Source organism: Cervus elaphus, chromosome 23 (genome assembly GCF_910594005.1).
Source record: "Cervus elaphus chromosome 23, mCerEla1.1, whole genome shotgun sequence".
Classification (NCBI taxonomy): Eukaryota; Metazoa; Chordata; class Mammalia; order Artiodactyla; family Cervidae; genus Cervus; species Cervus elaphus.
Genome location: NC_057837.1, coordinates 77,704,682 through 77,721,601, shown reverse-complemented (window position 1 = coordinate 77,721,601; position 16,920 = coordinate 77,704,682). Strand labels below are relative to the sequence as shown.

At 45.7% G+C, this 16,920-nt stretch overlaps 1 protein-coding gene across 2 annotated transcripts in view; it reads right to left on the bottom strand.

The window, feature by feature from the left end:
* PTPN1 (protein tyrosine phosphatase non-receptor type 1) overlaps window positions 1-16,644 on the bottom strand; it is a 62,854-nt gene extending 46,210 nt beyond the window's left edge. For both annotated transcript variants that reach the window (XM_043882771.1, XM_043882772.1), the window contains exon 1: window positions 16,404-16,644. In XM_043882771.1, the coding sequence (XP_043738706.1) occupies window positions 16,404-16,466 (63 nt within the window). In that variant the 5' untranslated portion in view covers window positions 16,467-16,644. The remainder of the gene's footprint in view (window positions 1-16,403) is intronic.
* Window positions 16,645-16,920: the final 276 nt, after the last annotated feature.

The window sequence follows — 16,920 nt, the reverse complement described above, 5'->3', positions numbered from 1 at the left end:
AATGCCACTCCTTTCGTAAGAACCAGAAGATGAGGGAAAAGTTGAGAGTCACAAAAGACAGAATAACCTTCAGGGCTGAACCAAGGATAATACGTTAAGAAAAGAGTTAAAAACAAGAACAATGATTTCGTTTCACATGCAAATTCTTCACCTGCCCAGAATTTTGTTTTGCTGGAAATTGTCTGGCAAGATCAAAATCTCAGGAAATTCCAAACAAATGAAACTCTAAAGGCAAATTACTTAGGAAAAAGGATCTGACTTTAGAGACCTAAGCACGCTCCTCCCATTTTTGTCCAATTCTTTACTTTTATAGAGGAGCACCAAGCCAACCACAAAATCCTTTGCGAACAGGAGCTCTGCATCCTGCACGCTGACAACTCTGGCTTTTAATGAATGCCTCTACTTCTGTCAGCGCTGGTCAGTCCCAGCTACCAAACCTGAGAAGTTTCAGGAGGGAAGACTCCCCCCTGCTGATGCTGCTCCTACTTGGCCCGCACAGCCCGCACGGTGGAACACGCGAACTGGGAAACCACAGCGCAAAGGCCCCCCCGGGGCATGGGCTGTGTGCAGCCCCGAGGCAGGACCGGCTGAGGGAGACAAAGGTGGCTTACAGACGAGACAGTTCCAGCGAATGTATTTATGTACGTATGCGTCTATTTATCTGAGCTAAGGACCACTGGAAGGAAGTCTCACTACATCAGGGCACCCTGAGGGACACACCAAGAATTCCACCCGGATCCAGGTCAGAAGGGCTTCTTGTTTCAGTGGGGGGGTGGGGAGGGGCGGTTTCCACACATACTCTAAAAGGTAAGAGAAAAAACAGTGTGCTAAACCGATGGTGGGGTCAGTAACACATGGTCTGCACAACACTTACCTAGTCAGCGCCTCACTATCAACCAGCTTCCAATTCACCCACCCAAAGAGCACAGCTCATCGACTCACTCAGGAACTATGTATTAGGCTCTTTTATGTGCCTTACTGGGTACTAAGGGACAGAAATGACTCAAACAAAAGCAATCCTGCCAGTCCTGCCCTTTTGAAGACTTCTAAGACGGGTTAACTGGCGATACGTAGGCAAACAGGCCATTACAGGACAACGGGTGTCATTACAGCGTCATCACACCCAGCGCTATGGAAGCGGAAGTTCAGGGATGGGGGAGTCGGGGAAGTCTGAGAAAGCCTCCTGAGATGCCCACGCTGGGACTGGAAGGCAGAATGAGACTTGGTGAGGGAGAATGTTCCAGGCAGAGGAAACAGTACACACAAAGGCCCTGTGGGAGACAGCGAGCTGACATTTCAGGAACAAAACTCATTTCGGAAGCTGTACCAGAGTCCAAGAACATCTGTGAGCCACTCTGGATTCAGGGGCTGTTACTACTTCTGGGCAAACAACTGAAACAGCGAAGAACAGAGAGGCAGATGAGAGCGGTGGTGTGGGGAGACGCGCGGAACTCCCCCAGCAGAGGAGCAGAGGAGCCCAGGAGTGAGAGCTGGGACCAACTAGCTAGAAAGGGAGAAGATACAAAAGGAAAGGGAAAGGAAGAGAGTGATGGAAACTGCGCTTAGAGAATATTCAAGAAGCAAATGGGGTCGACCGTGTTAAATGGTGTTATGATAAGGATGCAAAGAATCCGTTGGATTTAGCAACAAGGAAGCAAACAGTGACCTTGTGAAGAATTATTTTCAAGGTGTGCTAGGGTGGAGCGTAGCTTCCCTGGGTCGGGGAATGACAGGAGGTGAACAATGGACACAGTGACCTATTTATTTCAAACATTTCAACTGGAAAGCACTGATGGTGGGGGAGTTGCTGCCAGAGAAAGCCTGCAAATGTTTAAGTGGTTCAAAAAAGATGGAGGGCTAAGGACACATACATAAAAGAGTCACAAACCTGTCAGAACAAGAGGCCTTGAACAGGTAGGATGGGAAGGCGTGGAGAGCACAGATATAAGGGCTGTCTTAGGACAAAGGCTCCTTTTTCCCGTCGAGAGAAATAAGGCTTGAAGGATGGCTGGCAAACTTCAGGCCTGACAGCCAGAAGCTGGGGGAGACAGACTTGAGGTTACTGACCAGACTTCTAGCGGGCCCATCTGCACAGCTGGAAGATCCTCTCCAGCAGCACTTAGGAGCGAGGGCCCAGGGAGAGACAAGCAGGTGGCTGGCTTGGTCCAGGCAGGGTGGAGTTGGTCAGGTGTGCTGAGGGCAAGAAGATGGGCAAAAGGGCGAGGTGGGAATACTGGAGAGGCAGCATTTCAAGGGACTGACCGCTGGAGGGAATGGAGGGCTTGGGCTGGAAACGAGCAGCTGAAAATCTGGCTGAAGGAGTAAACCCAGAGGAGGGAAGTAACCGAGGGAGGGGGTGTGGAGGCACAGGGCGCTGTGATCAGAGAGTGAAAGGTCTGAGTCTAAGGAGACGGGAAACACAGAGATGATGCTAAGGGCCAGAGCATGCCTGGCCCCCCATGGGAGGGAGACAGAAAGGAGAGACACGAACTGTACAAGGTGAGCATGGTAGGCGGATGGCCCCAGTGAACTCTGACGCGGCCCTGAATGAAAGCAGCCATGGGACAGAAGACATGCTGGGAGCCAGGAAAATTAGGGGGACGGAGGGATGCAGAGGGGCCCACTTAAAACATAAGCAGCGCGATACAGGTGAGTAATTAAACCAGTCGCCAAAGCCGATTTACGACTAGGGGATGGATCCCTGCTGGGGTCCTCTCTAAGAGATATACCCACCCCCCCCCCCATACCTCCCCTCTGGTCCTCACTGTTTTCACTTTCTTCAGCAAATCTGAAGACAAAGCATAATCAATGAACTGGAGTCTTGTCCAGAGTTTGGATTTCTACTGAAGGTCTATTTTTATGATGCTTCCCTATTCACTTCCATCTTAAACAGCTGCTCCCTCGCACCGCGGCCCCCCACCAACGCCTGGCAATATTCTGCCCGTTAATTGCTGTGCTGAGGGATTCTGCTAGAGGCCTATGAACTACTGTTTTCTACTCCGTACATCTACTGCTGTGGGTGTTCCATGGTATCCATTCAGCGACCCGTAAGTGACTCCAAAACAAAACCACACTTAAACATCCTCCTCCACCATTAAAAGAAAAATAGTCAAAGCTTCTTTTACTCTGTCACCCATTAGTAAGAAAACCTCTCCCCTTTTCAAATCTGATGACTAGTAATCAACAATTATTCTTTAAAAAATAAAATCCAGTGTTACTTTGATACATGATCTTCATAGCCAGAATTAGAAAAAGGGAAAAATAGATGTTTCACAACCTTAATGGTTTGCAGATATCTAATTCTGACTGTTCCTACACAGCAAGGAATGAGTTTAGTAAGTATGTGAATGGAAAACAGACAACAGTCAGCAACTCATTCAGAATTGCTCAAGATGGTAATTTGTATGTTTAAATTTAAGTAATCATAAAGTCTCAGAATTTGTAATCATATCCAAAATGCTAAAATGCCTAAGAATTAAAGCCCATCACTTAGTCATTTAAAACAAGGATAAATGATCAGCAAACTTACTTTACAAGGTACTAGACATGAAAGAATCATTCAAACAAAGCCATCTATTTATAGAGAACCGCTAATACAGACCACATAATGGCATGAGCTAGCCAACACCATTAAAAATATCCTTTAAAGTTCACAATGAATAAATGAGACCTTTATCTTACAGTATCATCTGCAAATCAGGGGGAGAGCCACATATTTTCAATTTGCTCTTAGTGAGTCAAGTTTAAACTTAAAGATTCTTTTAAAAAATATTTTACATGTTAAAATATAAGGCTGTTTTCTGTAGACTGAAGGGTATTTGCAGGGCTTCTTGCTGCGGTGGCTGCTCTCGCTGCGATGCAGAGGCCCTAGGGCACTCAGGCTTCGGAAGGTGCGGTTCCCAGGCTTCAGCGCGCAGGCGCAATAGCTGCGGGGCACGGGCCTAGGTGCTCCGGGGCATGTGGGATGGTCCGGGACTGAAGCCGTCTCCTGCACTGGCAGGTGGATTCGTTACCACTGAGCCACGAGGGAAGCCCAGATGTGACTTATATAAACCGTTTTTACCTGACAGCTCCTCTGCCTGCTTTTCCTTCTCCCAAACGCCCAAGTACCAGGCCTAAGCCAATAGGCGCGCATTCCTGAACTGGGAGCATCTCTTTTCAGCCCCTTTGCTGGCTGGACTGCTAAGCTTCTTAAGAGCAAGGACCGACTGTGTCTTTCTCGCGCACCACTTATCCTCACTGCCTCCCAGCTCACGTACTTGAATGAGTGAATGGACTCAGCCTGAGAGGAGCTTACAACTGGAGAACAGAAGAGGAAATAAAGGGTAGCTAAAAAGCTTCATGGAGAAACTGATCTTCAGTTATTGATTTTAACTGCAAATATTTTAATACAAAAAAGCATTAAATGAGTAGTGCCATCACGTCACATGATTCACGGCTGAGTCAGTTCTGTCCTTCTGGGATTCAGCTTTAGGAAGGGAAAAGGTATAAACCCTGGAACAAAGATCCTGATTGCTTTATAATGGTAAAGAATCTGCCCTACCTAGTGCTTTTACTTAAAAAAAAAAAAAAAAAAAAAACACTTTATTTTTAATTAATTAATGTATTTATTTTTGGCTGTGCCATGCAGCCTGCAAGATCTTAGTTCCCTGACTAGGGACTGAACCCACGTCAGTGGCGGTGAAAGCACGAAGTCCTAACCACTGGGCCACCAGGGATTTCCCTCTATTGCTTGTTCTGACTCGTTATATAGAACACACCTCTGTGGAAGAACAGGTGTTGAAGAGAGATCAAAGAAACAGCATCTCTTATAATAAAATATGAACTTCTGTTGCTAAACAGGTATAGAGACCCCTCACATCTAGTCTTTGTAATATATAAATATTCTTATTATGGCTATCATTTATTTCATCCCTTGCTAGAGTGTATAAGGTAGAGAAAGAAATATAAATTGAGACACACAACAAATGGTATCATTCCTAACCAGGTCACAAAGCAAGTCATTAAAAACCTTACTTCTTAAGATTTCTCAGTGCAAATACATTTGAGCAAGTCATTCTTTTTATCAAGTCCCACATGGACTATCCAATTTAATTTCCAAGTTGATCATCAAAAACAGTTCGTGGAAATAATTGAACATGGGACAAAAATATAGTCACACTCAGTTGCTCGAGGTGGAAAAACATGGTGGCAGCTTCCAGCTTCCTCAAAATAGCAGAAGGGGGTCAGGGATGAGGAGGGAAGGGGGAAGGGCAGGAAGGAAAGAAGCCCCTGGTTAATGATCTTAGCCTGGGTTTTAATGTCAAGGGCCCGCCCTCAGGCATTTTGACACCAGCCACCACATCTCAGGCTAAAATTCCCTTGCTCTGATTTTATCTAATAACAGCACACTAACTACTTACAAGCCTAAACATCATCTTAAAAATCATCTTAATTCTAATGCTGATAGCAAACTCTAAGGAAAAAACCCAGCCTGGAGTAGAGGCTCAAATTCAAGGTTCCAAGGGCTGGGTAGTTAATATGAGAGAGGATGGGCTGACCCGCTGGAGAGCTGTGGTAAATGAATACACACAAGTTAGATTACTAGTGTGTAATTAGCGGGAGTGGTGCCCCTGGGCCCACCAGACCACTATCACAGTGGGCTCAGACCGTGTCATCTGCAGATTTTTCAAGAAAAGTCAGAAACCCAGATTTGTATGTGATTCCTCCTGATTTATCAACAACAACAAAAGTTTAAGCTCCTCTTGTTTTTAAAGCACTGTGTGGACCAAGTCCAATATAATTGGGTGGTCCCCTTGTGACATCTAAGTAACAGGTCAGAAACGCAGACAACGGTCACGATCTTCACCTTCTCTTTCCCGGTGCTAATGGCCCAGGAGGCGCAGCACAATTCCTTGAGGGCAGTGGTGCGTCAGTCAGTGTGAGCACCGCCACCAGGCCGCTGTAAAGCTGGATCCAGGACACGGGAGACTTCAGGCAGGGAAGAACATAGAAGTTCTGACACCTAATTGTCCTCCTAAAGCATTTCCTGCTATTAAAGACCAATTTATGGTGTGTAATAAATGGCGCTGCATGTAAAGCACTTTGCCCAGTGCCTGGGGCATACAACAGACTTCAATAAATGTTAGCTATTACTGGGTTTCATTATGAATGAGCACAGAACATGGATCAGACCGTGTTTCTCTCCCTTGAATGGGAGATATTAGTCAATTACAAAAACTTAATAATCCTCTTTAGACATGAGAAGAATTTCAGAAGAAACTGCATTCATCAGTGTGGCAGTTGGTCATTTTATAAAATAATTTATGCCTACATACAGTGCTTTCTCTATTTTTAAAGACATAATGAAGTCTTTAAAGTTTTGATTTGAGCTAATATGAAAATTTAAAGTTCTGTCTCACTGTTAGATAAAGGGGGAGCACAGAACATAGAAGGCTCCTGAATCTAGCATCCGTAGGACATGAAGCTCTGATTTTCCCAGCAAAGTTATCCCACTCTCCTGGCTCCGAATCTGACCCCGGAGGTGCAGGATGTGAGATTCCAGTCAAGCTGTGAGGTTATCTGGTCTAATCACTACATTTCTCCTGACCCTGAATGCTAACTCCTTTGAGGTCCCACAATAGCAGAAGGCAGACCCAGAGCCCAAACCCCGTGCTCTCCCTTCCATCCCCTCACAAGGCCCTCGGGGATGTGTGTTCAGGGTGGTTCCTTAAGGGTGGGGAGCAGGGCAGCTTGGAACTAACGCTTTGAAGCAAAACTCCTGTGAGAAACTCACCAGTACTGGAGAGACAACAGCCCAGCCTTTAGGAGTACAAGGCTCTATCAAGGAAGGGGACAGGGTGGGAAAGGTTTCCGAGCACAGTTACATCCCAGGATCAGACAGACTCTCTTTTTAAAAATGCCCTCCTAGCTACTGGCCTGGAGCAACAGTTCCATGCCTGGAGGAAAGAATCTAATTTACGTGCTGGAAAAGGAGAGACATTACTCAGCAAAGCAATCGATGATTTTAAAAGAAGGCTGCTATGCTTCACAGTGTCCAGCTACCAAAGTACTGACAAAAATATGCTTTTGAAATGTAGCCAAGTGCAGAATACAGACCGAGTCCTACATTCAAAATTTGTCTTTCTAAGAAAGCATGTTTTAATGTCAAAGGATACAAAGCAAGCTGTGAACAGGAGACTAAAATTAGCTCAAACCACAAATAACCTAACACACTTATCACTTCCTTATGATCAACCTACAAAAATCAAACATTAAAAGCATTTACAAAACTAAAGGAGTGATGCCAGTTTAATCCTTTAACTTCAGCTGTATCCTTTCTTCCTTCTAAAGTGGACCTGACATGGAAACATTACCAAAGAATGACATTTTATTACTTTGAAGGCAAGTACAGGGGAAACCACTAGAGCTAAGTTTCACCCTGAAAATAAAATAGCACGGTACTGTGCAGCTCGTCAGTGGTTAGAATGGTAACCACCTCCTCAAACTGAAGATAGGAAATTTTAGATGATGGACCACACCCATCTCCAGCTGCGCTTCACACAAAGAGCCAGGGACAGGCCAGACTCCTACTGCAAACCAAACCTTGCCTCCATCTCCTCCAGCCATCTATTTTACTTTCAAAAGGAACATCGCCATCCAATGAACAGCCTGTTGGGAAACAATAACAAGTAGTGGAACATGTTGCAAAAGGAAGCTTAGTTGACAAATATGGGTTCCTGGCGGGGGAGGGGGGGAGGTACCAGTTTGTTAAACTTCAACTATTTTTTTTTTACAGTTATTCTGAGTGATGACTACATTTTGATAAGTTTTCTGAAGCAAGTTCAAGCTCAAAAAGGATGGAAACAAGTGGTTAAGAAAAGATGAGCATAAAACTTACCAACTGCTCCTCTGTGCTCTTCAATACTATTACTCAAATTATCAAAAGCATTCTTAACAGTAAGCAGGAAAACAAGGGACAGGAGCAGACCTGGGTACTACGATGAGAACAGACGGAATAAAGCTCTGCTGATGGCACCAAATCCCTAGGAGGTACTAAGGAACTGTCAGTGGGACATGAAGGAGCACTTAAATACACTTAGAAACAGTGCCATGCTAGGCGCATGCAGGGCCCCTGAGAGCACAGCACGCATCCTGGGGACGTGGATTCTCAACGAACAGTCAAGAGACACATGGACCAGCTGGCCCTCCAGCACGGCCACCTCACCCCGCACACCGAGGGCTGCTCCAGAGGCGGGCTTTGCGCCTGTCAACCTGACGGGGCTTAATGCAACTTCCTGACCTTGCGCCACTCTGCTTCACCCCTTCACCCCACCTCTTAGGACGATGATCTGAAAGACCCTGGCAATGAGGAAGTAGCATCCAGGCGGCAGGGGCTTCCCTGGCAGCTCAGCAGGTAACGAATCCGCCTGTAATGCGGGACAACCTGGTTCAATCCTGGGCTGGGAAGAGCCCCTGGAGAAGGGACAGGTTACCCACTCCAGGATTCTTGCCTGGAGAATCCCCATGGGGTCGCCAAGAGTCGGACACTGCTGAGCAACTACACCTACACAGCACATCCACGTAACAGAGAAAAATAATGGCGACACTCTTAACTCCAGAAGCTGTCAAAAAACAGTTCAAATTAGGGTAAAAATAAAGCAGAACAACAAGAACAACAAAAAACAAAACTCCCTCCAATACACCTTTGAATATCTTCCGAGAGGCCTCTTCTCTCTGTGCGAAGGCCACACAAATATTGACTAGCCACTGAAGCATACTTCACCTTTATCCCTGCAGAAGCAAACTCAGGCCTGACTCTTTGAAAAGTGAAGCAATACAAGGTCTAAGAGAGATAAATATAACAGCGACAAATGTTTAACCATTTGTGGTTAAACTGGGAATTTAAAGCTAATTTACCCTATTATGCCAAATGCAGCTTGCCTATTTGTTCTCTTGAGTGAAGTTATATTCAGAAGTGATTTCATGTGCAGACATTTTTAAGTGACCCCCTGTTCTTCAGAGAAGAACTTGATGTTCACCTTCCTGTAAGCAATTCACAGCAGTGCATAATTCTCTGAGTAATCAGTACTCATCAGAATAAAAACTAGCTAAGCTGTTCCCTGGGACTCAGTGTGGCAATTTTTAAATGTGATTCTTCAAAAGCAAGAGTTGTACCAATAACAAAGCCATTAGGTAAGAAGACAAAAGTCAGGGGGAGAACATTTAATAACAGAGTAAAGGAGATAAGGGAGAGATCTCCCTCTCTAATCACTAACTAGTAAACTAGAAAAACGCAGTCTTGGAACCCTAGTTTTGCTATGCTCATCTTATCTTTCCAAGTGGTGCTGCTGGCCCACAAAAGCCACAAAACACAACCGAGGCTTTTCTTTCTTCATCTGTCAAAGAAAGCATGCCTCACTCAGTCTTTGGGAAGACTGCTCTACAAGTAAAAGAGCCCAGGACACAAGGCTACTTGGGCCCAAAGGTTTGCTTCAACAAGTGGTTAACCTTCTTCAATAAGGACTCAAAATTTCCTGGCACAGTACTAGATTAAGAGTAGTAGGGAATATGTGAATTTTCCCGAGAAAACTACAATCCTTAAGGGTCCCTTTGTTAATAAGCCACGTTTACTTTGTGATTCTGTGCTGCAGAACACTTTAAGCACCAAATCTAGTTACCATGGGGTATCCGTAAAACTTTGGGAGAAAGAAATGGCAACCCACTGCAGTATTCTTGCCTGGAGAATCCCATGGACAGAGGAGTCTGGCGGGCTACAGTCCAGAGTCAGAGAGTCAGACACAACTTAGCAAGTAAATAACCACCACCAGTAAAACTTTACATACAGCCTCGGCAGAATCATAAGCATTTGGAACTGCAAATTAAATCAGGTCACAAATTTAAAAAGAAGAAAACTGAAAATCATGTATCAGGAGTTATTTTTATCTGCAGGGTGACTTGTACCTCAGTCTCAAGATTGACTGATGGGGGCGGGGTGTGTGTGTGTGCGCGCTTGATTTTCCTCTGGCTATTTATTTTGGGGGAAAAGATCTTATGTGGGAAATGGTCTTGTTCATAGCTTTCAGACATTCAAAATTTACAGACTGTCAGTAAGTCACTTGTGATTACATCAAACAGCCTTGAGAAAGGGGACGGCAGCTGTCAGGCAACTCTGAAGCCCAAAGTGAAGCATTATTTCTCAAATGCTGGAGCCTCAGGTGATGTGTTCGCAAACATGGCCGCTGCGTATACTAACATACCCTTCAAACGAATTTAGACCAGATGTAGGCTTCTTTCTAAAATTACAACATAAAGGGCAGCGACTCTTCATGTACCTAGCTGGGGTTGAATCTTTCGTAAATTCTCAAGAATCAGTTCCTCTATCTTTACAGGAAAAACCACCAATTGCTACTTTGAGAAAAACTGCAAGCGTAACTCATATGTCAGTGCCACTCATTTTCCCACATTACTGAACCAAAGGAACCCCACTTATTAAAAATGTTTCAATACCTCTTGGGAAAAAAAGCTTCAATTCTTTTGAATCTTTAACTATACTCACAAAACTTTCAGGCATTTTTGAGCCTAATTGTGCCCACTGACACCCACATACCTTACAAAACTGAGTAACCACTGCAGTGTTTACAAGGATTACTTCAAGAACATTAAACTCTCTTTGTGAGTACATTAAAGACTTTTTTTACTTGATGAAAACTTAGTGGTCAGTTAGTCGAGGATTATTTTTACAAAGGAAGGGACTGAAGCTCAAAGTAGGGAAGGGACCCAGTCAGCCTAGTTAGTGTTAGAACTGACTACAGAAAAAGCAAAAGATTCAACTACTCTCTTGGCCAGGAGTGTGGTCTGATCAAAGGCCAAAAATGTTTGCCTTTACCATTTATACTTTGAGGAAAAAAAAAGAAAAATCACAGATTTTAAAAGGGTTGTTACTTTATGGAGAACCATATTTTTAATCCCACCATAGTCAAAACATATTTTACAAACCAGGTACATGTGAAGCTCTTCTAGAAGGCATGTGAGAACAAGTCGAGTGATGAGAACAGAGTAATTCAATGATTTTTAGAGAGACAGATATACTACCTCCAAGTTTCCTATTAAGTTCACCCCAGGCCAAGGACAAATCTGTTGTTAAACTGAAAGTTCCTGTGAAACACACTGGTGGTGTGAACGCTACTGCGTAAGAACCTAAGCGTTTCTTCCAAGCCACCACAGTGGGCAGAAGCACACTGCCTCACCACGCCGCGGCTCACACTGGGCTGGTTTCCTCTGAGAGGGGCCTCTGCTACTAGTACCCACACAGGCCCATCATTCATGTGTGCCTACCATCCCTCCTCCCCTAGAACGCGAGCTGGGAACCACGACTGTCTGTCTGTTGTCAGGGCCCAGAGCAAAGTGCTGACACCCAATTCGACCCCAGCGTTTCTTAAGGCACCTGTGGCCAGTGCAGAACACACCTAGATGAACGAGAAAGATGAAGAGCCGACCTCCACAGCTCGACTCTACAGGAGATGCGCCCAGATGCGAAGAAACCACTCCCATGAGAGTACGCGGCTTTGAAAGAGATGGGTGTGAAGGTGTACAGACACGGCAAGCGAGAAGGCCAAAATCTAGTGTGAGGGGCACGCGTCTAAGCCAGAAAGAGGGACTGGCAGCCTAAACAGAGTGCTGAGCCAAGGGACAGAAGAACGAGAGAGAAGGGTGAGTCTGGAGAAGACTGCACCTTCCAGGGTGGCTAGAATAAAAGGTACATGGGAGAGAGGGGAAGGCTGGAGCCTGGCTGCCACGCCAAGGAGTTTGGACCTCACACGTAAACGACAGCGTAGAAGTAAACAGAGGAGAGACAGGCTCAGGTGTGTTTTTAACACAATTACTCTAGAGATAATGTGAAGAATACATCCGGTAGGGCGGGGGAAGATGTGGAGAGATTGTTGAGGGACCTTATTAGTATGTTTCTGGTTTCACTAATTTCTGTCATGTGAAACCAGATATGGTAGCAGCATAGGTAAAATTTGAGAACTGAGACCACTGGGATGGTAGGAAGCATGTCATGGTGACCAGGCAGTGAGATGTGGCAGAGGGAATCAAGAACCACTGCAAAGTTCCCAGCATTCCTGGATATTCAAAACGTGCACCGAAGGACTGGTACCAAACTGCATTGTCTTGGACACAATGACCCAGCTGGACTCCCCACTGTTCCCGAGCAGGGGCAGTACAAGGGAACATGCCCAGCCTCTGTGCAGTCAGTATCAGCTGGTTACCATGAGCGAATTAACATAAACACTGTAGGGAGGGACGCCAGCTTGTGCAAAACTCACACGCCATCAGGTAGGCTGATGAAAAATACATGCCATTAAGAGCACAGCATTGGACCAAAACTGCTAAAAGGATTCTGCAACTAAATGATCAGAAAACAGACAACTCAAAAAGAGAAAAAAGGCGGCCGTGGGGTGGGGCGGGCAGGCGCCATGGAGCAGACACAGTTATTTCAGCAGTTTAGAGAATGAAAAAACCCCTACAGGAAATTTAAAGATTTATCATGAAATTCAATATACATTAATTACATTACTCAATACCAGAATTTTTAAAAAATAGATTTGGGAGAGCTATTTGTGCTAAAATGCAAAATGCACTGGAGAGACTTTGGAGCCCAATGGTAGATAACTGAAAATTACTTGCATTACCACTATATTGGCGGGATACAGTCCATGGGGTCACACAGAGTTGGACACGACTAAGCACATACGTGTGCGTGCATGTATACACATGTTATCCGCCAGCTGACTTTTTAGAACCATCTGGTACGATTTATGATGTACTTCCAAAAGAACCAAAGTATTCCTATAAATACAACAGTGATGTCAAACAAATAATGACAGCAAAACACTCTTCCTTTCACTATTTCTACTTGTACCCCCTGTTAATCTAAGAGGAGTCCAGACAATTACAAGTGTCTTTGCACATTTCCAAAGTGGGGATCAGACACCTAAATTTAGTGCACTCAAACCAGGGCTACAAGAGAACATTTAGATCTAATGGGTCACTCAAGATGACTAGGGCTTCCCAAGCTCTCCATGTCATTTCCGTTTGTCTTATTTTTTTTTTTTAAGTGAAGTGAGTCATAGTGTATAGATCTCTTCCTCTGTACAAAACATAGTTTTTCTCTGAAGAGCATAGTATTTATATAAAAATTATTAGGAAATTTTAATATTCGCCTTAGACTATAACAACACAAGAAGTGTAGAACAGTAAGGAATTTTAGTGGACTATTGTTACAACATGGTTTTAACACAGTCAGGCTTTAAGTCGTATTTCACAATGAAAGCAGCTATAAAAACAAATGTCAATTGGGAGAGTGGCCTATTTTTACAAAGCCTGCCTCTAACACAATAAATCTTGCCTTCGAGTCACAAGCTGTTGTTGCAATCTCTTTTATCTGAGACAATCAAATCATTCATACTGAGAAGTAGTGAACAGTGTCAGAGAATCAAAGAATTAAAGATGAGAGAAATAGTGAAAATACCTGACCCCAACTTTAAATTACAAACGTGCAGTTTTTCCTATTTTGATTCATTCAAGCCCACTCTTCTCTCATTCTAGCTCCAAAACCAATCCCTTTCCCCTATCTCTTCTCTCTTGAGCACTCAAGGCCCGCTATGTATTACTTCCACTTTTCAAACCAGACATACAATCATTTAAATGATAGAAAACAATTTTTAAAGCCATCTGCACATGCTTTCAGAGCTGACTTTTTATAGACCTAAATGCTTATCAATGTCTATGCTATTTATTAGAATTAACGACTAAAACCAGTTATACTCACTTTATCAAATCGACAGAGAATCTTTGCTTGAAACATGTGTTTTCTAAGCTGCCACATTCCTCAGCATGTAAGAGTCTACTTCATCCTGTGTTCTTTTCCCATTGTTTCTGAGTTTTTACATCTTTTTGTTCCAGTTAGAAGTTAGTATAGTGAGAAATAACTGCACTGCTTTGTTTACAAAAATTACGTATTATTTTTTAAATCACAATAGACTAAGCAAGCTCAAAGTGGCTTGATAAGAAAGTTGCCTTCCTTGTGACATGCCAGAAAATATTTTTAACTTCCATTTTCTACCAACCATAAACACATTTCTTTGAATTTCTGAAAAATAATGGTTTCGGTAAATTGACACATACTTTGGAAAATCTGCCACTTTAAACTCAAGGTCATTTGAATTCTATATTGTTTTAAAATGCCACAGTTGGCTGTTAACACTTTTAACGTTAAGAAGGAAAAGAGCTTCTAATTTCGATTTTGTGAGAGAGAAATATCTGTACTGCAAAGGTGAGAAAGCCTGAGTGGATAATTCTCTAAGATAAAAGAAACCACCTCCAGAAATGTGGCAATCCATTATGAGTCTAGAGAAATCTCAACACATAACTCATGGGACTTCAAGGTGGTAGACAAACTTAAGAACGAGGGAAATTTAACTGAAGACCATGCTCCACGCTAATGGCTTGCTTAACACAGTTTTAACAATGCTTGGGTGACAGGTCTCTCACTCTGCCCTAAAACAAATCAAATTCAACCAAAGGCTTTTTACAATATGAATTTGTTGTTGCCAACTGAGTCAGTTTCCATATAAAAGATTTTCCCCCAAACCTCCTGGAGGCCACCCCTACTTGAGACGGGGTACATCATAATCAACTTCAACACTTCAGACCAAGAACTTTTTCATTTAAAACCACTTTACTCTACTGTATTAAATCTGATGCAAAAAACTTGTCTACACATTCTCAAAGTCACTCGCGGAATTCATTCAATTCACTCAGATGAGACTAGACATGGAATACAAATTTTATATATTGATCGACCGTACTTATACAGATTAGAGTGGTTATAAACATTAGTCTATCAGAAGCTAATATACATTACAGTGCAAGTAAAAATAATCCTGTCAAATAAGCTTGATGCAAATCCACATGAAACCAAGCCTGCCAAAAAAAAGGCTTTTGTTAGTCAAGCATACCAATGAAGTGCTTAAAGCTTTTTTTCCTTTTTAAGTGGAGCTCAAAATAGATGTTAATACTACCAGCTGATGGGTCTCACAATTTGCCTTTTGAGCCTATAAGCCGAAGACAGCCTTCTCGCTTTACACAAGTAACACCACCTCTCTATTCTGCACATCGCTTATTTAAAACACCCAGTGTGGTTTTTTTGGTTAATCCTCACAACCCCCGCAATGACATTTAATCGGGAGCAACACATTTTCCTCACAGGATTTCGCTGCTTCTGAAAGCAGACCTCTTCATCTTTTCTAGCTGATGATGCAGACATATGGGAGAAACCCCACCTCCCTAAGTTTTTATTCATGAACCACCATAGCCCACAAGGAGAGGAGGACTGCGAAAACATCATCTCCACCCTGACCGAAGGGTCAGATGCTCGCCGGAGAAAAATATACTGTTTTCGAGAGAGTTAAAAACGTTAACCTCCCCCCACCCCGCGCTGCCTGCCTGACACGGGGTAACCTTCTGGCCCCAGTGGAGTGGGTGCTACAGGCCTCCTGGCTGGAAAGCGCTTGAGTCTGATATTCTCAGGGCTGAGCTCACGGAGCAAATGCCTCTTCCTCTGACAGGTCTTCCCTGATCCCCTTCTCTGAGACAGCCCCTCTCCCCTGAAGTCACTCTCGACCCGCTGATATTTTGGTTTTTTTCCGCAGCCCCTGTCACCACTTGAAATGATCTGCTCACGTGTTTGACTGCCCCCGTTCGACTCTAAGCTCCCGGGCTGGATAGGATCTCGCAGGTCTCGTTCAACAAACAGTACTTCCAGCGCCTCCGCAGTGCCTAGCACGGTAAGAGGCACGCCGATGCAGATCCATCAAATGAATGAACAGGAAAGGGGAAGGGACTGTCATCCTTGGGACTCGACGCAGCACGGCGACTAGGGGGAGAGGAAATGTAAGAGAGGCAGGGCGGGAGTCCTCCTCTCCCCCCGGGGAGACAAAGGAAGACAGTCCGCGGTGGTCCGGTCTAGGAAGGGAAGTGGGGGCGGGGGGCGTTCTGCCCACCACCCCAGGGGACAAAGAGCGGCCGGGCAGGGGGGCGGGGTCGGGGTGCGAGGCTTCGCGCCGAGAGCGGAGGCCGGCGGCTTCCAGGCTCGCGAGGTCGGTCAGCCGGGGCTGGAGGACCTGAGGAAGGTGGGGGGGTCAGCGGGGGGCTGCGAGTCCCGGGAGAGACGCAGGCCCGCCCAGGGGACAAAGACACAGGGCACCGGCCGCGGCCGCCGTCCGATAGCGTCCTCAAGCAGCGGTGGCCGAGGCGGAGGGCGGGACGCACAGGGAGACCGGGGCCCGGGGCGGCGTGTGTGAGGGGAAGGCTCTCGAGGCCTCAGGAAGGGCCTGCAGCGCTCCGGGGCGCTCCCGCACCTGGTAAATGGCCGCCCAGCTCCCAGCTCTGTCGATCTGCTCGAACTCCTTCTCCATCTCCATGACGGGCCGGGGCGGCTGCCGCACCTCACCCGCGGCCCCTCTGCGCCGTCTGCCGCTCTAGGCCGCGTCGCGCTCGCCGCCCCGAGTCCCCCAGCAAGCCTCGGCTCCGCCGCTACCGCCGCCTCAGCCGCCGCCGCCGCTTCTTCATGTCAACCCGGCAACCGGAAGTACGCACCGCGCTGCCGCGAGCTCCGCCCCTCAGCCAGGAGGGCCAATCAGCGCTCGTAGGTGTCGGCGAGCACTTCCGCGGGGCGGGCCCGGGGGCGGGGCCTGGCAGACATCTTACCGCGCGCGTTCCCCCCTCCTTTCCCGGACTCCGGGCTTGGGCGTGGCGCGCGCCCGTTGCCTAGGCGACCCCTGGCGCCCCGCCCACGGCGCGTGGGTTTGCATGCCTCCCCCCACCCCGCCCACGCGTCTTGAGCGCAGGCCGTGACGCGGAGCGTTGGGTTCGAGT